Source organism: Podospora bellae-mahoneyi, chromosome 6 (assembly GCF_035222275.1).
Source record: "Podospora bellae-mahoneyi strain CBS 112042 chromosome 6, whole genome shotgun sequence".
Lineage (NCBI taxonomy): Eukaryota > Fungi > Ascomycota > Sordariomycetes > Sordariales > Podosporaceae > Podospora > Podospora bellae-mahoneyi.
Window position 1 is genome coordinate 3,103,536 of NC_085885.1, and position 22,076 is coordinate 3,125,611.

The window sequence follows — 22,076 nt, forward strand, 5'->3', positions numbered from 1 at the left end:
TATTTCTCGATAACGCTGGGCTGTGGATTGAAGGGCTGTTTGGGTTTATTGTAGTGGCGGGATCTCTTTCATCTTTCCCTTGTTGCTTTTGTTTCTTATTTAGATTGACAAATACTATTCCTCGTTTCAAAGCTAGATGAAATGCACCATAGTAATCGTCGCCGCCTCTAGTCAAGCTGTCTCACCAGTTCATTGCTGTATCTGTCCACCTGCCCTTCTGAGACTGATTCTTTGGACATGGATATGGCGTCAAAACACTAAATTCCGACCAGTTTCAAGCAGAGAAATCCATGTGAGGAAAATACCACGACCGTAAACACCACTTCTACCTTTCACATCAGGTACCTTGCAACCCAAAAGAAGTACCTAACATACCTAGTTTCGCGTGAATGTATTCATATAGGTAGGTACGGATGATATCGTCCATTTTTTCAGCCATCAACCATTCCTGTAAGGATTCTTTTTGCTGGCAGGTGAGACTGTGTCTCAGGGGTATTCAGGGGCATCTCTCCGTGTATATATTCAACCATCAACCTCTTCATCGTATGTCTAGACAGTCAATTAAGTCTCATTACCATATCGTTCAGCATATTTACATGAGGTAATGACTTGCAAGTTGAAAAATTCTATTCTGTTTTTGTTCTCTTATAAGTTGTAGTTCCTCTTCAAGATGACAAGTACAACTCGATAATCCCCTGAGACCAACCCCAATCCTGAGCCCTTCCTGTTACATTTCTTTGCATTCCCCTCTCCCTTTCTACGGATCTGGGGGAAAAGAAGATGTCTAGATCAAAATGGAAACCGCCGTGTTATCCGGATCCATGACCATGTAAGGGATGCTCCCCTCGCTCATGTTATTGCTCGTCTGAGTAAACTCGACATCCAGCGCGCGGAGGTCGTCGTGGAACCTCTCACTGATGTCACGCACCGCCTTCTCCTTAGTGGTCTGGGCGTACTTGCGTGACCACCACTGCGACTGCGCAAAGGAGATGAGACTGCGCTCCGTGGAAACCTGTCGCGATGGGTTAGTGTCATGTTTTCGAAGAGACAAAGAAAAGTACACACCTTATAAGACAACAACCAAGGGATCTGCGCAGCCAACAACCACTGCCTCTGACGGCCAATAGGCAGCGCCTTGACAAGATCGGCCTCCTCGTACCCCTTCAACTGGTCGAGGGTAGTTGGTGGCGGGGAGCAAAGACAGGGCGGCTTGGCAATGACAAACACCTGGTAAAAGTTCTGGAGGTAGTTGACAGCCGAGTGGAAAGGCGCAGCGATATGAATGCTCATCGTCACAGCATCGATCAGCTGGTCAAGTGTGGTGATGGTAGGGAAAGTCTTGATGTGGGCTGCTGTCTGCACCTCGGTGTACCACGCCTTGATGATCTCGCACTTGCTAATAACGGCGTCGGCCGTGGCTTCAGTGTAGTACGTGAGGAGCATGCTCTTCACATACCGGCGGATGCAGTACCACATGGACAACATGTTCTTGGCATAGGCGTAGTTGCGGTATTGTGGCGCCGCCAGACCCTCGGCGGTGTTGGGAAACCCACGGCTTGCGAGGTCGTTGGGAATGTAACGCCCAACGTAGTCAAAGCTCTCAAACTCGGACCGGACATACTGGTAAAGGTTATCGGGCTTGACTCCAACGATGTCTTTGATGATCTGAGGAACCAGTGTGGCGCGCGCGGCCGCGTTGAGCGACAGTGTCTTGAACCAGTGGGGCGAGAGCAAGCGGTAAATAATGTGCTCCATGGGCACAGTGCGGTGGGTGGCCACAATCAGGGCTTCCTCGACGAGATGTGCCTGCGTGAGATGGACGCTCACCTCGTGCCGGAGAAAGTCAGTGACCTGCGCACACGTCTTCGCATAGCGCCATGGCCAGTCATGCTCCTCACCCTCCGAGGAGTCCGTTGGCAGCATGCGCTTGTTGAAGATGGTAACTGATGTCGCCAGACTGTCACCCTTGTAGTCGGTGCAGATGGCGATGGGGTGCAGCTCGCCGGTGGGGTGCAGTTGGAAGAGAGTGACGGCGGCGCAACCCCAGCTGTCATCCGACTTTGGCTCCTTGTTGAACAGGGTCTCATTCTGGTCGACTCCCAAACTACGGCGGATGTTACGCGCATCCTGGACATACAATGTCGCGGGATCAATGGTCGGCAGGATGGTGGCCCATTTGTCGTAGCCACCTTGCTTTGCAGCGGCTATGAACTCGTTGAGGAGGGCCTCTGGCACGACGGTAATACTGGTTGGGTTGGTGCCGGTGAAGGACTGGTCGGCGAAGCGGCGATCGGTGAACCAGTCAGGCAATAAGCCAATATTCTTCCCCTCCTCGATGTCTGTAGGAGACTTGCGGTGCGACCTGTTGTACTCCTCGATCTGCTTGATAGTGCCGTCCATGGGGCTGCCGTTGAAGGCGCGCTGAAGAATGCTGATTCCCCAGTCGGCCGTCTTGCCGTACCAAGTATCAGGCACGAGCTTGGCAATCATGAGCAAAGTGTTTGCCAGGCCGAGCCTGTTGAAAAGATCGGTCTGTGAGACTTGGTCCTCGCGCGGGATAGTCTGGAGATGAGGAGGATACTGGGCTGGCGTGCCATCCCTGTTGGTTGGGTAGTCGGACCACTGGTACAACTCCTTCTTCAAGTCCTTCTCAACGTAACGAGGGAGGGTTGGCTCAATCTGCAGAGCATCAAAGTATGTTTCGTAACTACAATTTGTCAGTACGCCTCAGTCGCGTTCGGAAACGCAAGTTTAAGAAAGAGGTGTGAAACCAAGAACTCTAACCTTCGTTCGATACGGGCATACGCGTGGGTCAGCGCCGCCTGGGTTCCCGTGTAGGTGCCCTTTGTGACATCGCCATCTGCGAGCTTGACCATCTCATTGTCGAAGACACCTGGGTCAATATCCAGAAACTTCTCTTCGCCGATACTGAGATTCCGTTTCTCTGTCAAGTCTCCGTTAGAACAGGGCTTCACAAACAGTCGATAGGCCTTGAAATAGAGACAACATACCATTCTTCTCATCAATATCTGGCTGCGCAAGAATATCTTCGGGCTTCGCAACAGCCTCCACCACGCTTGGAGGGGGAATGGGAAGGGGGGCGTCAATAATGGTGCTCATGATGACGGTTGCAGATTGTTGGTAGGGCAAATGTGAGGATTTGAAGAGGTCAAGTTGTTGTGTTGCGAGTGTTTCCAGAAGAGCGAGACCGTCATCTTATATACTTTTTCCTGTCGTCTTATCCATCTCGCTGGACTTTACTCGCACCACGACGAGCCGGCCCCAGACGCTCACGACTGCGTCTTCCGCGGTCTGGGCCTCAGAAACGCCCCCAATGCTGCAAGGGAGAGCCCAGACCATCCGTTCAGCTGTGTATTTGATCCGTGGGCGTGCACTTGGATTTGTTGACAACACTGTGAGTATCCTGGATTCCCTGCTCGACGAGAATTCTAGTCCTATGAACTAGGAACAGAAACGGGACTCTGCATCTGATAGCTGCGGAGGAGTCCCGACGCGGCTTCTCAGCTTGCCATTGGGGTCGCCGCTATGCGATATTGAGACAGCCCCACCGCTCAGCTCGCAGTTTGAAGCGTTGACTTTGCCTCTTGGAGGAGACATGCGTTGATATAGGCGAATGGGGTGTGAGTAAATTGTGGGGTTGTGTCGAGCTAGAAACGATCTTGCATACGTTAAGCTTTTTTCTATCGACCCGCACCGAGTTCTAGATTCCGCCATGCCATTAGCTTGTCAATAAGACCCTGTAACCGAACCACCTGTGACCTCTCAGACATATTATCCCGGCGTGCCCGGCTGAGTGGTTTATCGACACGGTTGAGTCTCATGATAAAACGACGACAGCGAATTATTTTGCTTCTGTTTATAAGCCAGAGGACAGCAATGATGGGGAGTGAAGTGGCAGCGAAGATAAGAGCGTGGGTGGGACACTGATGCCGCGGACAAGAGAAGAGGCAAACCGGATTGGAGGCAGACGCTTGGGCTGAGGACATGCACTTTCCATCTTAGGACGGACTGAGTATTTTTTCCCTTTTCACAACCTTCAAAACTATTCCGTTCCCGCCAAATATTGACCTGTTTGTTCTTGCCATGTTTTTTGCCCAAGCCCTAACCCTGTGTTTAGCACACCTCGGCATGTTAAAAAGTGGGTCGCTCTCACCTGGGCGCTGACCGCGTCAAACCCAATTCCGGTCGATGGCGGGGTTCGTGAAGATCGTGAATGACGTCCGGTTCAACCTCCAATTGCCATCGACACCCATCATAAGCAAGCGAAAATGGGACCTCAGCCTGGACAAAAGACGGTGCTCATCACCGGGTACGTGTCCCTACCGCATCACAACAAAACCAACCCCAGTGGAAAGCTCATAAAAGCTCATTGCTGACATCCAATCCCCTCCAAAAGATGCACCCCGGGAGGTATCGGCCATGCGCTATGCCTAGAATTCCACTCCAAGGGTTAGTCACTCCAACATCATGACCTCTCTCAACCATTACTAACCCTCCCCCCAGGCCTGCACGTCATAGCCACAGCCCGCAACCCATCCGTCCTCGCCGACCTCGGCGCCCTGGGCATGACCACCCTCCCCCTCGACGTCACAAGCCCCTCCAGCATCAAGACCTGCCACGACCAAGTCTCCGCCCTCACCAACAACAAGCTCGACATCCTCGTCAACAACGCCGGCCGCACCCACACTCACCCCGCCACCGACATCGACATCGACGACGTCCGCGAGACCTTTGAGACAAACGTCTTTGGCGTCATGGCCATGTGCGCCGCCTTTTCCGATCTGCTCATCAACTCCAAAGGTTTAATCATCAATATCGCCTCCCTCGCCGCCATCACCCCCTACGTCTTTGGCTCCGTCTACTGCGCCTCCAAGGGTGCCGTTGTGTCGTACTCAAGGACCCTGCGGTTGGAGCTCAAGCCTTTTGGTGTGAGGGTCATGGTTGCCATGACTGGTACTGTGAGGAGCCAGATCGCGAGCAAGACCCACCGGACGCTGCCTGAGGGAAGTATTTATCAGCGGGTCAAGGAGATCTTTGAGAAGAGGTTGACGTTCAGCCAGAACAATGCAACTGTCAAGACGGAGGATTATGCGAAGAAGCTGGTGGCTAATGCGCTCAAGCCTGAGTGGCCGCTTATCTTGCGGTCTTGGTTTGGCAGAGCGGATTGGTTTTGGGCTGGTGGCTGGAGCAAGGGTGTTTGGGCCAGTACTTTCTTTGGGGAGTGGATCTTGGACTTTGTGCTATATCGGTTGATTGGCTTGAAGAAGATGGAACAGGTGTTGAGGGAGGAGGAGAGGAAGAAGAAGCTGACTTGAAAAGCCGTCAGTTGCATAGGCACTCGTAATAATCGTCCTCTTCTATTACCGACCACATCATCCGTCTAAAAGCTCCCCTTCTCTCCTCTCATCCGTCTGCACGTAATTAAACACCCACTTCAACATAAATAACCATCTCACCAAGAAAGTATCTCTACAAAATCATGTAACGTGCATGATAAGCGAGCGACGCAGATAAGCGAGCGACGCACTCTCCACCACAACACGTCTCTTAAATATCTTCTACTACAATTCACCACCAACAACCATGGACGGCCCTTCAAAAGAAACTAGACTTCTTTTTGCCCTCGAAGCTATTCAAAATAAGGAGGATCTTAGTATCCGTACTACAGCCAAGTTATATAACGTCCCAGAAGTAACCCTCCGCCATAGGCGTAATGGCCGACCAATGCGACGCGATATTCCAGCCAACTCACGTAATTTAACGGATCTGGAGGAGAAGACGATAGTTTAATACGTCCTTAAGCTATCTACACGTACATTCTTAACTAAATTAAGTGGCGTGGAAGATATAGCTAACCAACTGCTACGCGTACGCGACGCGCCTCCTATTAGCAAATCCTAGGTCTATAACTTCGTTAAACGCTAGCTATAGCTCCGTACGCGTTTTACGCGTAGATACGATTATTAGAGGGCTAAGTACGAGGATCTAAAGGTTATTACCGAGTAGTTTACGCTCGTACGGAATACTAAGGCCAAGTACGGTATTATAGATAACGATATCTATAACTTCGACGAGACTGGGTTTATAATGGGCATTATCTTCGCAGGTATGGTAGTTAGAACCTCGACTTTAATATTAAGTGCTATAGATCAATTTATTAAGGGTACAATAGCTATAATACACCAAGTAGCCCTCTTACAGGCAGAGGTCTCTTCGCTCCGTAAGGCCAATGAGGCACTAAGTAAGCGCTGGAGAGCTAAAAAAAAAAACACGTGTACGGCTCGGAAGATCACTTACTGTGCAAGATGTATAGGATCTACTGGACCAGAAGGCCGTGGGTGGGGAGGTAGTGGAAGAAATATAGCCAGATGGCGGTAGTGCAGGGGGGGCTCGTACGAAGGTTCAGTGCTGTGGTGTGTGCGGCAAGCCTGGCCATAATGCCCGCACTTGCCAGGAGGCTGCAGAAGGGTCTGATTCAGCTGTTACTGACGTAACTGTAGTTGGTTCTTAATGTTGTGGTCTAGCAATTGAGGATAGTTATAGTAAGGTGGTGGAGAGTGCGTCGCTCGCTTATCTGCGTCGCTCGCTTATCATGCACGTTACAGAGTAGCCCAAGTATCACACAAAGACAACATCCATTCCCAGAAAACCATCAACTCAACGATTGTTCAAGCCCCCGGCTCTCCAAGCCCCAACCGCTTCAAAATACCACCCTCAGCAAGGATAAAAGTCTCCCTTCGGACCCGGGTGCCCCCACCTCAAATTAGCTTGATCAAGCGTGCAAACAGGAAACTGAATCAGTCCCATGTCGATGATCTTGTTCCTCATCGGGTCCACCGGGTCATAGTAGTCCTTCATAGCGAGATTGTCGGGATCAAACTCGTATCCGTTCTGCCCACCGTTCCTCCTCCAAGTTCTCAATGCTCTATGCGTCAAGGGAAAAGAGGTTCTGCAGTTAGCTTATGGTTCACCAGCCGATAAAGCCATCAAAACAAAAACTTACCCCTCCATAATATCCGTGGCACTGATATTATGAAAATCGTCCAATTTGTTAAACCCGGGAGGCAGGCTCCAAATCGCATGGTCGCAGGACTGCCCACCGCCAGTCCCAAATGGGTAACAATTCTGGTAGGGCCCCATAGCTGCCAGTAGCAGGTACTGTTTGTTTTCAAAACAGAACTCAGCCTTCTTGGCATCTTCTTCCCGGACATAACGCTGCCAGAGATTGCCATAGGTCCTACAGGCATTTCCCGTCTCCAAAACAGCCACGTTCGCATCGTCATTGTTGTTCCACGCCACAGGAATCATGAAGGTGAAAAGTGCCCTCCTGATCATGACCTTCATGTCGTCTACCCGAAGGATGTCGGGTCGAGGCTGTTCCTTCGGCACACCACCACCTATCAGCTTGCCCTCGGCCATGAAGTTGGCGAGAAGTGGGGTCAAGTGGCCATCCTTATCTGGACCAGCAAACAGCTTGGCTGAGAACCCGGTAACCGACCTCTCCCAGTGAGTCATGGTAGCGTTCAAGGCCATTGCCAACGTGGATGCCTTGCTAAGATCGTCCTCGATATCTCTGCGGTATCGAGTCATTATGTGTACTCACTGATAGAAAAGGAAGAGAGCACGTCTTGAACTTACCCAGTGTTCTTGTCCTTGAAAGTCATTACCGTTGCCAAAACCGCCTGATTGACTACCTCCGTTGCAGCGGAGTTCCTCAGCACTAATACAGGGGCACATGTTAGCTATCTGGTAGCTTTGTTGGAGCTAGAACAGCACAAGGGGGAGAGAATCATCCAAGCAGTGTGTGATCCCCAGGGTTGGGTGGGGGGGGTGAACATACCGTGCCCAACCAATGGACCTGTCACAAGACTGGTAATCTGTGCAAGAAACATCAGCTGACAAATCACCAAGCAGATATAGGTTGCAGTCATACCGCAGCAAGGATGTTATAGCCCATCTGTTTCGCAAAGGTATCATCAAATTCCTTCATGAAATAATTTTCCATCACCGGGATGATTAGGTTGACATCTTGTTGCGCTTCTCTAAGGGCGTCGTAGTAGTTCACAAAAAGCTTCGCAGATCAACAAGTGTTAGACGAAGTCAAGGCAGTGAGACGGAGAGAAACATACCTGTTCCAGAGTAACAAATGAGTTCATGATGAACTTTCCTGCTGGACCAGTCCTTTCGGGAGGGTCATTCGTCAGTATAGGCGGTTTGTTGTCCTTGTCGTAGCAGTTTTCCTGTGGGCTCAGACAGTTGCTTGCCGGCAACAATGTCCCACAGTGAACATCTTGGTGTCCACGGAAGAACTTGCCAACAATCCACGACGAAAGGCTTCCGACGTCCATCGTGCGTGCTAGATAGGCCTTTATAGCGTCAGCCCACGCCTCATCCGCCATCAACCCTTCCCATCGCTGCTTTCTGTCCATGTCTGCCGTGTCCACTGCAGGGATACTGCACGACAGATCATACCAGCGCGTAGAGCCCCCGGTAGCGCCTTTTCTGGTGAACCTGCTGGTAAGGACCGACCCGCTGACCTTGCGCTCGAGCTCAGTAAAGGTGTCGAGGTCGATGGCCCAATCACTTGTCCCACCAAAGTTCCAGCCCCTGTACATGTTGGACCGAGCATTCTTCTCTGCCGTGTCCATGTAGGCTATCCAAGTCCCATTGATGATGGCGATGTTGGAACGTGTGGCTTGGTCGTAGTGTGTTGTCACGTTGATATCATTCACGTTTTTGTACTCCTGGATCTCGGCATTGGAAATATAGCCCTGGACTCCAGTACAAGGGCCTGGCATGGCGTGGGAAACACTTGCTGTGCCGGTATACTCGCACATGGGCCCTCGGCAGTTCGGGTCTTTCATCTTGAAAGAGCGGCCATAACTGCTGACGCCGACGATGATCTTGTTGGCAGGCACCCCGGCCTTGGTGACCATGACCAGGGCATTGTATGTCTCTGTCATGTTGACATGGGACCGAAGGCACATGCCGCTTGGACAGCCATCCTGAGACCACCTAGACCCAGCGTCCCACTGGCCGTGAAGATCGTACGTCATGTAAACAATGTAGTCGAGAACGCTGCCCATTTCCCTGATTGGGAAGCCCTTGAGATACCAGTAGCTGGCCGGCGCTGCAATGGCGAGGGACTTCCCGGTGGGAAGTCCAGCCCTCAGCAGCCGTAAGAAGGCGAGGTAGTTGGGGCCGTCGATGGGGTCCGCAGGAGGAATGTCGGGAAGATCCGGGGCAGCAGGATACTCCCAATCAATGTCAGCGCCGTCCAGTCCATGTTCTCTGACGAAGTTGGCAATGTTGTTGGCAAGAGTGGCGCGATTGGCGGAGTTCACTAGGTAGAACCGAGTCAGTTATGTGTGTCGGATGGGATACAAGCAAGGCGTCAGGATGCTACTCACCACCAGCACGGAAGATCTGGAATGTGGTGGGACTCGTCGATGCAGCCCAACCACCAAACGCGATAATCCTCTTGGACCTCTTGAGTGCCTTGAACTTGTTGAACTGAGCCTGAACCTTGCTGACATCAACTCGAAAGTCAGGTGTGACGTCGGCAAAGGCAAAATGGATGTGTGTGAACTGAGTCTCGTCAATAGAGGTAGCGTCCATCCACAAGCAGTCGCGGTCGGTGCTCCAGGCCTCGAAGTATCCAATCTTCTTGTACTCTGCCGGCGGCGCATTGTTGTTGACAATGGTCATGCCACAGTTGCTGATGCATGTTCCCGTTCCCGGAGTCCCATCGCCCGTCACTTCGCAGAAGTCTTTGGTGGTGCCACACTGACCCCAGATGTTGCAGCACGTGTTGAGCGGACACGGATTGAGGGTGCTGATGTTGGTGCCTGCGGGAGGAGCAACTGTCCCAGGTTTCTGTGGCCCACATACCGCATTGGCGATGGGAAGGGGCATTGGCGGGGTCCCTGAGCTGAGGCAGATCTTGGAGTCGGGCCAAAGCTTGCTGCACCCAGCCCACCCCCAAGTCTTCCTCTTGTTGAACGTGTCTAGATCGCCATCAACTAGCCCATTGGCAGCCTCGATCACGCTGCATGAGTCGCCCGATCTGACTGTGTACGTGGCACACGACCCATCAGCATTCGGCTTGGGCCGCCTGTCCTTGAGAGTGCCAGGTGAGCAGCAAATCCACTGGTTGACTTTTAGATTGGAACAGAAGTTGGTTGCTGTGTTATACTGGGTCAGAAGCGAAGGGGTAATGTTGCACTTTTGATAGAGCGTTGAACAGGAGTCGCCCGCTATCCGTCTTATTAGCAATGGCTAACAACACGCAAAGAACATTTTTACTCACCCACAACCTGCCTGTCTTGACAAGTGCCATCGGCGTTGGGGGAGGGGCCTCCAGGGAGCTTCCCCTCCATGCAGCAGACCTTTTCGCCCACCTCAAGCCTCGAGCAGTCGATATGCTGATCACAAACAGGTCAGTTTCTGCTACACGAGACTGTACATGAAGGGAAAAGTAACTCACAGGGTTGTAGTTTACAAAGTTTCCAAGGCTGATCGTACAGCGACGATCAGCAATAATGGCACAAGTATTGCCCTCGACAACCGTCTTGACATTGGTGCAGTCAGGCAACGGCAAGGAACCCTCGTTGCAACAAAAGCCGGTTCCGACCTGCAGGTTGGAACAGTCGAGGTGCGGATTCAGTTGACGGAACCTGGACTCCGATATGGTACAGCGTTTGTCGGCGATGCTGGCGCAAGTGTTTCCGGCGACGACGGTCTTGTAGTTGGTGCATTCCGGGTCTCTCCTAACTGCGCCCTCGTTGCAGCAGAAATGCTGGCCGACGCGCAGGTTGGAGCAGTCGAGTTGTGGATTCAGTTGCTGGAGTCTTGCAACACTGATGGTGCAACGACGGTCCGCAATGATCTCACAGGTGTTTCCCTCAACCACTTGCTTGCCGTTGGTGCAGTAGGCCCTGGGAACCATTACACCTCGAGCAGACACAGTGCATCCGGAAATAATAACGGCGATGGCTGTCGCCAGAAAAGAGGCTTGGACCATGGTGTACTAGATAGCAGCACCCAGGCCGAACGAGACGCCGAACAAAGGTGAGGAAGGGGGATGAGTGCAGGTGAGGGAGAATCATTGTAAACGAGTGAGGATCCCGTTGTATTTATGAAGAATTGATAAACTGACTCCCGTTCCTATTTTGCCTGGGGCATCATGCTCCAGACATCGTCGTCGTCAACATCGAATTCTCGGCCTTTGGCTGCCACTATTCATCACACATTGATACTTTGAGCATTGTCTACATGGGGAAAGGCTTGGCCACTCGGTAGTGTATGCCCCTGAGCATTGAGCGGCACGGTGCTCTACGGGCCGTCCCCAGGGTTTACACTAGCCTCGGCTACAACGAGCATTGGCTGGTTTGGGAAAGGCGTATCCTACCACCGGAAGTCTTCCAATACCAAGGTTTTGGGTTACACCGCTGTGGTTCGCGAGCTGCCAACTTCTGCTTCTGTGTATGACAACCCAAAGATGAGGTCCATGAAAGAAGAGCAAAGTCCAAGATTAGAAGATGATGAAAAGCCTCGATTTGCAGTAAGGGGAAAAGCATTAGTTTGTTCTAGCTGGATCCGGTCCATGGTGCTCCACCAACACACCATATCACTGTCTACCCCCACTAGCTGAATAATACCTCCCCAACCCATCATCATCCACTCTACCTCTAGCTCGCTCCTCATCCCGCATCCAACTAGTCCCCATCGCATTCCCACCTCCTTTCCCATCCGCAACCGGTGGTGGCCCCCCAGACACACCCGCAATCTCCGCCCTCGCCAAAAACGGCGTCAACACAACCGGATCACTCACCGATCTCCCCCCACCCATATCCATCGGTCTCGACATTTGCTGCACCATCGAGGGCCCAGGTGCAACTCCCCTTGCAGCTTGAGATCTCAGCGCCGCCGGTCGTGGCATAGCAGCCGTTCTATACCCTTGAGAGGCAGCCGCAAGCGGTATACCAGGTACGTTCGTAGCAGGAAACTGACCTGGAACCACAGGAACAGGCGGGATCGCGTCCTGAGACATGGAATGTACAGGGTTGTAAGCATCATATCCTGCTCCATGACTCCACAACTCCGGCGAAGTAAAGCCCGGTGGTGGGATAGGATCAAGTCTGCCCATTGATGCTGCTCGCCCCAGGGGACGTTGCTGAGCTTGTGCCGGCATAGGCGGGGAGGGGTAATACGGTGTTGTCTCGGCGGGAACCATATCGATTTGGGAGGATTGGTGGGATAGAGGCTGATTGGGTACCTCTAGCTCTTGGACCGAATATGACGAGGGAGCAGGATGGTAGCGGGGTCGTTGTGTTTCAGGGGGTGTCCTGATTGATGCCTCTGCCCAGAGAGAGGAACCATGAACAGACACCTCGTCGTCATGTCCACGAACGGATCCGAGTCCGCCGGCGCCGGGAGTCAAGGTGGCGGAGCTCGGGCCAAGACTCGGTAGCTGTGGGTTGTACGCGAGACGGTGACCGGGAGGGTCTTCGGTTCCGTAACGGGGCTTGGCACCCTCATACTTGTCTCGTAGCTCTTGTATGCAAGCAAGGGCCGCTTGTCGTTTGTACTGTGGGCTAACCGTGGCCAAAGACCTGGCCAGCGGGCCGGACTCCAGAGACTTGTCGAGGTCTTCTTCGATCTCATCCATGATCTCCCGAAATGGTGGGGATTTCTTTCTTCTCTGGTTTGTCCGCTCTTGAAGCTTTTGCAAAACGGCAGATCTAATGTCTGACATTACCAATTGCTGCTGATTCCCCTCTTGGTCATAGCCACCAGTTGTCTCCCGCGCAGTCAGCCACATCGCGACGAGAAACAAAATGCTGAACAGGCCGTATGGAATGTCAATGGCGGCCATGTTGCTGTCTCCAGTCGAGGGTGGGATGTATTGCGGAGTACCAAAAGAAGGAACGCAGACAGTGTCCCCTGAGCCAATGTGATTCTCGAGACACAGCTGGGGTGGTTTCTCGGTCTGTGCTTTTAGCACCACTGCCACCTCAGCCAGGGACCGGGCAAAGAACATGGCGAGTGCCCCCCACAAATACCACCTTTCCTGTAGGATAGTGTTAGCAAATGCCTTCAATTGGGATTGAGATGACATACAGCAGAGTGTTTCTCATGCCCCCACGAACCAAAGAACCGATAAACCCCCAACATGGCCATGCTCGCAACCCATACAAGAACAACGGTTGCAATCTCAAATGAAGACCCTCTTGCCGCAAAATGCACCACCGGTACCAAGCTTTCATACTTCACCCAGACCAAAGAAAATGCGAAATAAAACACAAGATACAAGACGGACACCAGGCTGATTACAAAGAAAACACTCTTTGAAACAAACCACCAGACTCTTTGCCTTGACGAGTCAGGCTTCCTGTCCCCAAAACGTTTCCACAAGACATTGTATGTACCCCACACGAGCAGCAAAGTCGACGTAACATGGAACACGTCATAGATGGGGCGAGCAGTGACATACTCATACTTGACTTGGCTGTTCCCGCTCTGGCGCATCCAGCGATCGATCATGGTCAAGAAATACCACCTTCACAGCAACAGTCAGCCAACATAATGACTCATGTCGGCGCGGTTCAACTTACAGTGTTAATAGCATTGCCCCAAGCGCAACAGGCTTGAACTCGGGCCAGGCAGGTTTCCATTCTCTTTTCCCGAGATGAGGCAGTTGAAATGTGGGAAGCAAACGATAGAGCAACCACGTGAAGGTCACACTGGCCAAGAACCAGACAGTGTCGAAAACGGCGACATGTAGTGGAAGTCCTGCCGGGAGCGGCTGTGGTGATACTGAGGAAAGTGTGACATTTTGCGATGGTTGTGACATCCCGTAGTTGTGTCGAAGCGTGGTGAATGGTATGGTTTGTAGTGTTTTAAAGCCAAAGGCATCCCAGCACCATGCGAAGAACGAGAACCTTTGGTGACACAAATCTAAGTTAACCCCACGTCAGGCTTTGCTGTGCAAACCCACCCCAATATACCTGGGCCCCTGAATATTGCTGTCTTGGATGTACTGGTACAAGCCAAGACCAGACAGAGCCTTGTGCAATGTAAGAGGGCCCCCTTGACCAGAAAGAGCGCCTTGCAGGCACTGGCGGGCGCCAACAACGCAGCCACACGGAGACAGTTTTCAGCCGCTGGGATCATGGGCGCGAAAACCTGATCCTGGCGAAACACGGCCAAGGCGCCGAAAAACTTCAGAAATGAGTCTCAATAATCTGGGGCAAGCGCAATTGAGGGGCGTGCTCAATGTTTCTCGTGTAACTGCTCAATCACGGGTCTTCAATGGAATAACCTTCCCCTTCGAGATGACCTGCTCACGAGTCAAGTCTTCCTTCCCGTTACCAATCCTCATCAAACCTGGCTGCGTCATCATGTCTACAATGACTTTGACTTCCTCGGAGTGACCTGTCTCGTCTTCAAAGATGTGCTTCAGCTGAACGATGTCACCACGTGAACATGCCACCAGCATTACACGGGACCGCTGTGACCCCATTTGAAGTGCTAACACGCCTGCATCACGTACCACGGTCCAGATACGTTTGTTGACTTGTGAATCCAATGCTTGGCCACTCCATTGCTGAAGAGCCCGCACCAGGTTCTCCGTGACTCGCTCTATGTTTTGTCGAAAATATGTTGTGAATGCCTTCTCATCGGTGCTGTTGTTCCGGCGGAAGTCTTCCAGAATGCGTTCAAACAGGAATCCTCGTCCCTCATTCATTTTGGCCTTTTGTTGGTTTGTTAAAGTAGAATCATCAGGGTCTGTAAATTCATCAGCTTCATTCCATACTGATATCGGACACCATAGAACCCACCATCAGCAGCCTGTACTCTGATCGCCTCAGAAAAGTGTGCAAGGATAGCATGCGCTTCTCCTTCAACGCCAAAGATGCCAAATCCCAATGGATACTGATAGAACCCGTGCAACAAGTGAGTCCAGCACACGCTCCGAATAAACCTGGACCATCCCCTTGTGTCTTGTTGCTGTTGCATCGGCTTGGGAATGTGATCCACAATCTTCAACAGCTGTTGCGACAACGAAAGCAACGAGGTCCGGAAAGCCTCATCAGAAATGACGGCGTCATCCTGTGAGGTGTATTCGCCGATTCTCTCCTTCAGATCGTCAATCTCTATCCGCAATTTCTTGACAGCATCCTCATGTTTCGTATCCTGCTCTTCCATACTTGTTTGGTACCTCTTTTCGTTCTTGGTCAATGTCTCATTGTGCGTCCATTTCATGTCGGCGATTGTTTGGTGAAGGCGCTGGTTCTCTGTCTTGGCCTGATACAGAGCCTCCTCGCACTTTGCCAGAGCAGCGTTATCCCGCTCGTAGAGTGCTCTGTAGCGATCTCGCTCCTGTGATACTGTGTACCGTTCCCTTGTAATGCGGTCCACATCTTCACGGGCGGACCGCTTAATGACTGCGATCTCGTTGTCCTTGACGAGCAGAGTGTTGTTGACCCATTGGAGAACATTTGTGAGATTGTCGAGACCTTCCTGCTGGGGTATGTTGTGTTTTATCATGAACCTGGAGATCTTTTCCTTGGTGTCATCGACAGGTATCTGACGAGCACGATCATGGCCAGGATCCCCGGGCGCAAAATAACCCTGAGGCGGCGGCTGAGATTGGGTAAATGATTCCTGGTATGTGGGACCATGGTGTCGTCGAGGTCCCTCCGAATGGTTTTTTTCTCGAGTCCCAAAGCACATTTTGATGTTTTGGAGAGGTGATTCCAGGTTGTTGCATTTGCTTTGTAGTTGTCTGGGGCACCTCAGCTAACAGTGGAAGGCGGAAGCGCTGTCTGGAAGGTCACGTTGGTGGAGTGCAGAGAGGCGCCCCCCATGCTGCGCAACCTGAGCGGCGCCTGCAAGTGCTACCTACCTACCTGGTTTTGGCGGGGGGTTTTGCTGCCCAGTAAAAATCCTCCCGCCATCCCGTGATCATCAACTCGGGTGTATATTGCATCTCGAGCAAGACGTTCAGTTTTCCCGAATACATAATTTTCAAATCGCATTCTTCTCTTTTGCTACATTTCCGTTCGATTTCCCCTCCAACCTGAAAGCTATGTACACGATCCAAACTATCCACCCATGAAGGCTTCTTGCTAACCGCGATAATCCCAGTTGAGTACATCCCCAACTCGTCTCAGTGCCTATGGTTCACTAAGCCTCAACTTCCTCGTTTTCCTCAAGGGGGAATCCAGGAGGGGGAGTCCATCCAGGAGGAGGAGTCCAGCCACCTGGAGGACCACCGGGACCGCCAGGACCACCGAAACCAGGGTTGGGGTTGGCAACGCCACCTTCCTCTCCAAGGTAGACAGCAGGATTAATCTTGTTGCTGACAGAGGTGTCGATACCGAACGACAACCAAGCGAAGAGACCATCCTCGACCGAGTCGCCGAGAAGAGTGTACTCCATCACCGGGTCAACTGTGCCAGCCGAGCCCTGGGCGAGAAGGAAGTCCTGAGCATTGGTGGTCAAGGGCTGACGGTTGGTGTTGTACGGGGCCGTCTGCTCAACAGCGGTGATGAGATCCTGGTCGAAGTAAGCCTGGCCAATGTGGCTAGCATAGTTGTCATGACCTAGGGTCTGGTTGGGCTGGAGGGTGGCGTTGGTGTGAACCATGATGTGGATGTGGGCAGTACGTCCGGTGTAGTGGCCGGGGAAAATGGTCTGGAAACGGGCAACTCCATCCTCATCGGTGGGCTGGATGCCACGAAGCCAGGTGTTGTGGATGTTGGAGGCATCAGCGGTGTCGCCGTTGCCGCCGGCGATGACACCGCCATACACACCAGTGGCGTTGCAAGCCCACGCCTCGAGGTAAACATTGGGAACAGGGTCACATGTGTCGACGTCGATTACTTGGTAGTCGACAAGGAGCTCAACGCCTTCCTGGTCCTCAATGAGGTTTTCACGCACGTATTCGCCGGCAACATCTATTGTTGTTCATGTCAGCTGAGATGACTCTTTCATCACGGATAGTCACCATCACTCACAGTATGGGCCCTGGGTGACCTCGGGGCTCAGAATGCAGGAGTTGATGCCCGCAAAGAGGGTTGCGCTATCGGTGTTGGGGGTGTAGCCAAGGGAGGTCTTGTTGTGGCTCTTGGCCAAAACATCGCCGATATCACGCTTCTTGATGTTTCTCTTGCGACGAGCCTCTTCGACCTGAGCCTTACGTCTGGCAATGTTCTTGGCCTCGATGCCGCGGGCGCGGAGCTTCTCAGCACAGTGACTCAGATCAGTCCGCTTAGCGTTGGCGAGGAACTCGCGTCGTTCGGCAGCCTCCTGGGCGACATCGTGGCCTGGATGGGCGCTGGCTAGTCCTACCAGGACAGCAAGGCCAGTGGCGGCGGCTTTGGTGAAATGCATGGTTGAGATAGATGAGTGGACAAACCCAAAGTAAGTTGATCTCTGAGTCTGAGATGAGCGGAACAAGAGCAAGAAGGCTTCTCTTGGCTGATATACTTATACATGTTCAACTCATACCCGTCCTCCTTGCCGTTAGCCTTCCCGCCACGCATATCGTCTATCTTGCTACATAATCTACGCGACACCTCCCTGCCCGAACTGGAAGCCAAGTCGCATGAAGTTGAAGCGAAAGGGGCATATAGCCGCTAACCGAGCAACCGACTGCAATGACGCAGCAGTTTATGGTATGGTGAAGCCATCTTCGACCTATCAGATGCGAAGGGTAACCAAGCATTGCCGGGCCCTCAAGGTGTATAGAGCATCCTCAATCAAAATGTCTTGGTATGTGGTGGATTCAGGGGTTCTACACAGTGAAGTGGACGCGCAATCCAGTGGAGCAACGCGGGGCATCGGCTTGCATAGAACCTCCCACATCCCGAGCTCAACTGCCATTTTTCGAACCGGGTAAAAGAACAAGCTTGGAAGATAGGAGCCAGGGTGATGACAGTAATTGGCCGAAACGGAAGGTTGTATTCCGGCGCCGCGCGATCCCACAAGCCGGTGGTAAAGATTCCGGCAGGACGACGGCGGCTTGGAAACTCCTGCCGACTTCAGCATGTTGAGCGGCGGCCCTCTTGTCGAATTCGCGGCGAGGCCCGCTTCTGGTGACACCGGAGGTGGGGGGCCGTTGAACGTGCGCAGGAATAAGCAGCATGTTATTCGTTCTTATCAGTAGGTGAGAGCTTCTCGCTGAATTCTAGATCCCCGAAAAGCTTATTTTCTGGTAGTTGAAGATGAGATCTCACTGCCATGAAGGGCTTTTGCGGGCAAGAAACACCTAGGAATGCCGCTCGACAGTGAACTGCAAGGCAACACCCCACACGGCGTTGGTGTCCTGAAGTGGAAACTGCGATATTTGTGATATCACAAGGAAATGGAAGTCATCTTGTTTCGGCCAGTGCAAGAAATCCCCCAATCCTGATAGACCTGGGTTGGTGTTGGGTGGACCCATTTCATGTGTGTAAGTGCAAGTTGGCAAGTTCCATGATCGGTTTGACAACACCACACAGAGAGCCCAGCAATTCCAAACTGTTCTCGAAACAGTTGTACAATGTTCAGACTGTTTGATCAGGCTCAGTTACGCGCGGGGACAGTCGCTTGTCGCCAATGAACTGGAAAGGCGCACTCCCAGTCGAATTAGAATTAGCGCTGGCAAGTAGGCTGCCGCCATGCAAGCCACTGGCACTGCCTACCACCTGACCATTTGGGGGCTCGAACACCATGTCAAACCTCAGCTGGCGTGCTACCTGAGTGACAGTCGCACACAAGAGCCGAAGTTTCTTTGCACATTCATCATCCTGCCCTACACTGGGCAGCACCTTTTTACGCCAAGAGGCCCTCGAACATGTCTTCAACAAGTGGTCAGAGGTTCTTGATCTGTGTCGACTATGGCACCACCTACACCGGTCAGCCTTCTTGGCCCGCACTGCAGGGCATATCCGTATGAACTTCGGAGACTGACCCCTTTTAGGAGTGGGATGGATTCTCACCCACAGGACCCGCCCTTCTCAGCTCAATGAGCTCCACATTGTGAAAAGATGGGGCGCTATTCATCGCCCGGAGACATCCCAGGTCATCGGCCCCAAAGTTCCTTCCATCATCAGTTATTCAGGAACATCCGGCCGGCGGTGGGGTTACGGGGTAGTTGGAGATGCTGATTCTCACATTCTACAATGGACCAAGTTGGAGATGGAGCCACCCACTCGTCTCGAAGCACTGTCCCGGCTCAAGAGAACCCTGGAGGCGACGCGTGGCCCCGTGTCACACAGACAACATGCGTCCTCGCTTGTGCAGGGGATCCCGCTCCATTTGATCAAGTCGACCGAAGACGTGGTTGCCGACTATCTGACTGAAGTTGCTCAGTGCGTTCGTCAGGATATCGAGACTGTTCAGAGGGATCGAAGGGTCATTGGCGACTTTCCCATCGAGCTCATCATTACGCACCCAGCAGTAAGAGATGCTGGCGGGCATTTGCGTCAAATTGTGATAAGCTGACAAGACAACCAGATATGGCATCCGCGCGCAATGAACACCACCTTCAGAGCGGTGAACACTGCCTTCAAGAGAATATTTCCTGAATTCGAGTCAAACCCGGGGAAGGTCAGACTTAGCACGGAATCGGAAGCATGTGCCCAGTACATCATGAAGACATCTACAAGCGCGCATAAACGTCATCTCAGACGGGTATGAACACCCGTGTTTTCTGTTTTGCCAAAAGCCAATACTGACGCGTCATCTCACAGGGAGCATGCTTCGTGGTTGTTGATGCCGGAGGCGGGACAGTCGACCTTGTATCCTACCGCGTGGACCAAGACACGCCCTCTTTCCAAGTCAGTTTGGTGACTGAGATGTCCAGTAAGCTTTATCTTTTGCTGCAAATGTTCTGATGCTAACGATGAGACAGGCGGACGTTGCGGTGCGACACGGATAGATGACTATTTCATTAAACGCTTTCTGCCCCGCCGCCTTACCCCGGATGACTACCGCAAAGTAGTTGAAGATGCTGAGTCCAACTTTGGCAGCGGACCACATGTGCTGTTTTCAAGACGGCAACAAGCAATGCTCGAGAGCTTCCAGTTTGCCAAACACAAGTTTGCAGGTGTTGGTACTGAGGATGAGGAGTTCCGAGTGTTACTTCCTGGCGACCTTGACATACCGGACAATCCTGAGAGAGGGATCTCGAATGGAAATCTGCAGATTTTGCCGTATGGTCTCCCAACATCCATCATGACAAGGTCAAAATACTAATAGGAAGATAGTGAGGACATGGAGCACATGTTCCAAGAAACCGTCGACGGCACCGTGAACCTCATCAGACAGCAGATCACGCAGCTCGAAGTCAAGAACCTTCGTGTATCAGCCGTATTCCTGTCTGGAGGTCTCTCAAGAAGTGAATATCTTTTCAAAAAGGTTGAGTCGGAGATTGGGCACCAGTACCGATTACCAGTGTTCCGAGGGCAAGAGGGGTAGGTCTTGACCGTCTCCCGTAGATCTGGGTGTCTCTGGCTAAACAGCACTTCAGCGACAAAAGCAGTTGGACAGACGTTGTCATCGGCGCAGCAATCCTGGGGCTCGGGATAAACTGCGAAGTCCCGCCCGCGTGTGCCGAATGCCCATACCACATAGGAGTCCTTATTTCCCAACAGTTTCACGAATACGAGGACGACGAGAAGCAGGCATACACGGATGCCATTGGCCAAAGCATGCGCGCCAAAGACCACCTCAAATGGATTGCTGCAAAGGGAGATATGATTACACAGCCGGATGGCATCAGCAAGAGTGTGAAGCTTGTGAGGAAGATTCTTAAGCTGAATGACCAGGTGCTGAAAGGTTCTTGCACCGTCGTCATCTCCCATGATTCCAAGCAGGGTGACAAGCTTGAGGGTAAGCAAATGCTCAGTATTGTTCATCTCGGCACGTACTGACGCCCGTTCCTAGACATCCGAAACCTTCAGAAGGTTCAACTCAACTACGACTTGGCCACCCTTTCCACTGCCGATAAAGCCAAAGTCATCCGCCGGGACACCGACGAAGACACCAAAACACAATATCGGCAAGTGGAATTGGAGTTGGTCGTTACAGTCCGCGAGGAAGTTGCGGCTTTTCAACTGTATGCTGGCCAACCTGGAAGAATCCCCATCGCGGAGGCCGCCACAGATCGTACTGGGCAGTTCATTTTGGGAAACGCTGGTAGCCAGAGAGAGCAGCACCTGCCCGTCGTACCAGATAAGGATTCAGCATCAGGAGCGGGATCGGACCCGAATCAGGAGTCGACAAGCTCCAGGCAGCCTGGGCAGGGACGTAGGCCCATCTACGACACTGTAGAGAGCAGTAGGAGCAGGAGGGTTTACGTGTGAAAGAGTTGACTCTCAGGGTACCACATACCTACATCCCTTTCACAAACCACCTAGACTTTGAACTCTGTCATCCCGAGTATCCCTCATGTCACATACGGCACTGGATAAACTGTTCACGAGTCCGGCCTCTTTGTCACAAGGGGAACATCTTTCAGTTAGCTTTCTTCCTATCACCTGTTGAAAGAGTCGAATTGTTACAGTGTGTTCAACTAGGCCTGCCGACGATCATTTTTTAGCAACACGCTATCATTAATCCGGTATATCAGCGGCTATCAACTATCCTGTGAGACCGGCCTCATTCAAGACCCCTATTGCAGACAAGGAAGTCAGAACAACAATTAAGCCCTGTCCGGGACACTGGCAAGGCTCTGACCTGCGCCGCAAAGGGGGCTTGATGAGCTGAACCACCATTGGACACCAAATCAAACGGTATTGGCCAAGATTTGCCTGGACCACCTGCACTCTGCACTGTCACCACCTGTCACACCCCACGATGGCTTAGTTTGGCGCTCAAAAGTCTGCAGCGTAACCGCCACAATTCATCCCAAGGCAGACTATCACTTCTGAGCAACATAGCACAAGTACCGGTACCTTCCTGGAGCTGAACCCCTAAACGCGAGATACCCCAAGATTGCACGACAAAGACTGTTACCTGACTTCCCACCTCCATCATTTCCAACCTCAAATCATCATCGCGTC

General features: G+C 52.2%; 7 protein-coding genes across 7 annotated transcripts; 2 read left to right on the forward strand and 5 right to left on the reverse strand.

The window, feature by feature from the left end:
- Nucleotides 1–598: 598 nt before the first annotated feature.
- Nucleotides 599–4,248, reverse strand: QC761_608140 (uncharacterized protein). The gene is made up of 4 exons (XM_062881237.1): nucleotides 3,012–4,248; nucleotides 2,785–2,944; nucleotides 1,066–2,707; nucleotides 599–1,012 (listed from the first exon to the last, which is right to left on the reverse strand). The coding sequence occupies exons 1-4, from the start codon at nucleotides 3,118–3,120 to the stop codon at nucleotides 785–787; spliced, it is 2,139 nt and encodes a 712-aa protein (XP_062729932.1). The 5' UTR covers nucleotides 3,121–4,248; the 3' UTR covers nucleotides 599–784.
- AYR1 (NADPH-dependent 1-acyl dihydroxyacetone phosphate reductase) lies at nucleotides 4,006–5,349 on the forward strand. The gene is made up of 3 exons (XM_062873052.1): nucleotides 4,006–4,330; nucleotides 4,418–4,470; nucleotides 4,525–5,349. Exons 1-3 carry the CDS (start codon nucleotides 4,290–4,292, stop codon nucleotides 5,334–5,336), a joined length of 906 nt encoding a protein of 301 aa, XP_062729933.1. The 5' UTR covers nucleotides 4,006–4,289; the 3' UTR covers nucleotides 5,337–5,349.
- Nucleotides 5,350–6,610: 1,261 nt separating this feature from the next.
- On the reverse strand, nucleotides 6,611–11,237 carry QC761_608160 (uncharacterized protein). Its single transcript, XM_062881238.1, has 9 exons — nucleotides 10,508–11,237; nucleotides 10,331–10,445; nucleotides 9,432–10,277; nucleotides 8,151–9,364; nucleotides 7,955–8,092; nucleotides 7,862–7,898; nucleotides 7,660–7,741; nucleotides 7,025–7,594; nucleotides 6,611–6,946 (listed from the first exon to the last, which is right to left on the reverse strand). The coding sequence occupies exons 1-9, from the start codon at nucleotides 11,042–11,044 to the stop codon at nucleotides 6,736–6,738; spliced, it is 3,750 nt and encodes a 1,249-aa protein (XP_062729934.1). The 5' UTR covers nucleotides 11,045–11,237; the 3' UTR covers nucleotides 6,611–6,735.
- A 314-nt stretch (nucleotides 11,238–11,551) lies between these two features.
- On the reverse strand, nucleotides 11,552–13,876 carry QC761_608170 (uncharacterized protein; the record flags this gene model as incomplete). The annotated part of the gene is made up of 3 exons (XM_062881239.1): nucleotides 11,552–13,093; nucleotides 13,144–13,582; nucleotides 13,638–13,876. The coding sequence occupies 3 exons, from the start codon at nucleotides 13,874–13,876 to the stop codon at nucleotides 11,651–11,653; spliced, it is 2,121 nt and encodes a 706-aa protein (XP_062729935.1). The 3' UTR covers nucleotides 11,552–11,650.
- A 441-nt stretch (nucleotides 13,877–14,317) lies between these two features.
- Nucleotides 14,318–15,874, reverse strand: QC761_608180 (uncharacterized protein; the record flags this gene model as incomplete). Its single annotated transcript, XM_062881240.1, has 2 exons — nucleotides 14,865–15,874; nucleotides 14,318–14,811 (listed from the first exon to the last, which is right to left on the reverse strand). The coding sequence occupies exons 1-2, from the start codon at nucleotides 15,757–15,759 to the stop codon at nucleotides 14,318–14,320; spliced, it is 1,389 nt and encodes a 462-aa protein (XP_062729936.1). The 5' UTR covers nucleotides 15,760–15,874.
- A 134-nt stretch (nucleotides 15,875–16,008) lies between these two features.
- Nucleotides 16,009–21,613, forward strand: QC761_608200 (uncharacterized protein). The gene is made up of 10 exons (XM_062881242.1): nucleotides 16,009–16,116; nucleotides 16,174–18,481; nucleotides 18,599–18,926; nucleotides 18,992–19,470; nucleotides 19,528–19,704; nucleotides 19,764–19,875; nucleotides 19,925–20,225; nucleotides 20,280–20,486; nucleotides 20,543–20,904; nucleotides 20,959–21,613. The coding sequence occupies exons 3-10, from the start codon at nucleotides 18,866–18,868 to the stop codon at nucleotides 21,375–21,377; spliced, it is 2,118 nt and encodes a 705-aa protein (XP_062729937.1). The 5' UTR covers nucleotides 16,009–16,116; nucleotides 16,174–18,481; nucleotides 18,599–18,865; the 3' UTR covers nucleotides 21,378–21,613.
- QC761_608190 (uncharacterized protein) lies at nucleotides 16,034–18,339 on the reverse strand. The gene is made up of 2 exons (XM_062881241.1): nucleotides 17,046–18,339; nucleotides 16,034–16,985 (listed from the first exon to the last, which is right to left on the reverse strand). Exons 1-2 carry the CDS (start codon nucleotides 17,419–17,421, stop codon nucleotides 16,213–16,215), a joined length of 1,149 nt encoding a protein of 382 aa, XP_062729938.1. The 5' UTR covers nucleotides 17,422–18,339; the 3' UTR covers nucleotides 16,034–16,212.
- Nucleotides 21,614–22,076: the final 463 nt, after the last annotated feature.

What these genes read in the sequence shown, in the direction of transcription:
- QC761_608140 (XM_062881237.1), bottom strand. Translation starts at nt 3,120, where the DNA reads ATGAGCACCATTATTGACGCCCCCCTTCCCATTCCCCCTCCAAGCGTG. An exon ending in AGATATTGATGAGAAGAATG is followed by an intron (nt 2,945 to 3,011) that starts GTATGTTGTCTC and finishes GAGACTTGACAG; the next exon opens with AGAAACGGAATCTCAGTATC. An exon ending in CTTGGTTGTTGTCTTATAAG is followed by an intron (nt 1,013 to 1,065) that starts GTGTGTACTTTT and finishes CCATCGCGACAG; the next exon opens with GTTTCCACGGAGCGCAGTCT.
- AYR1 (XM_062873052.1), top strand. Translation starts at nt 4,290, where the DNA reads ATGGGACCTCAGCCTGGACAAAAGACGGTGCTCATCACCGG. An exon ending in AAGACGGTGCTCATCACCGG is followed by an intron (nt 4,331 to 4,417) that starts GTACGTGTCCCT and finishes CCCCTCCAAAAG; the next exon opens with ATGCACCCCGGGAGGTATCG. An exon ending in CCTAGAATTCCACTCCAAGG is followed by an intron (nt 4,471 to 4,524) that starts GTTAGTCACTCC and finishes CCCTCCCCCCAG; the next exon opens with GCCTGCACGTCATAGCCACA.
- QC761_608160 (XM_062881238.1), bottom strand. Translation starts at nt 11,044, where the DNA reads ATGGTCCAAGCCTCTTTTCTGGCGACAGCCATCGCCGTTATTATTTCC. An exon ending in CATTTGTTACTCTGGAACAG is followed by an intron (nt 8,093 to 8,150) that starts GTATGTTTCTCT and finishes TGATCTGCGAAG; the next exon opens with CTTTTTGTGAACTACTACGA. An exon ending in AGGTCCATTGGTTGGGCACG is followed by an intron (nt 7,742 to 7,861) that starts GTATGTTCACCC and finishes CCCCTGTATTAG; the next exon opens with TGCTGAGGAACTCCGCTGCA.
- QC761_608190 (XM_062881241.1), bottom strand. Translation starts at nt 17,421, where the DNA reads ATGCATTTCACCAAAGCCGCCGCCACTGGCCTTGCTGTCCTGGTAGGA. An exon ending in GGTCACCCAGGGCCCATACT is followed by an intron (nt 16,986 to 17,045) that starts GTGAGTGATGGT and finishes GAACAACAATAG; the next exon opens with ATGTTGCCGGCGAATACGTG.
- QC761_608200 (XM_062881242.1), top strand. Translation starts at nt 18,866, where the DNA reads ATGTCTTCAACAAGTGGTCAGAGGTTCTTGATCTGTGTCGACTATGGC. An exon ending in GGAAATCTGCAGATTTTGCC is followed by an intron (nt 20,226 to 20,279) that starts GTATGGTCTCCC and finishes ATAGGAAGATAG; the next exon opens with TGAGGACATGGAGCACATGT. An exon ending in GCAGGGTGACAAGCTTGAGG is followed by an intron (nt 20,905 to 20,958) that starts GTAAGCAAATGC and finishes GCCCGTTCCTAG; the next exon opens with ACATCCGAAACCTTCAGAAG.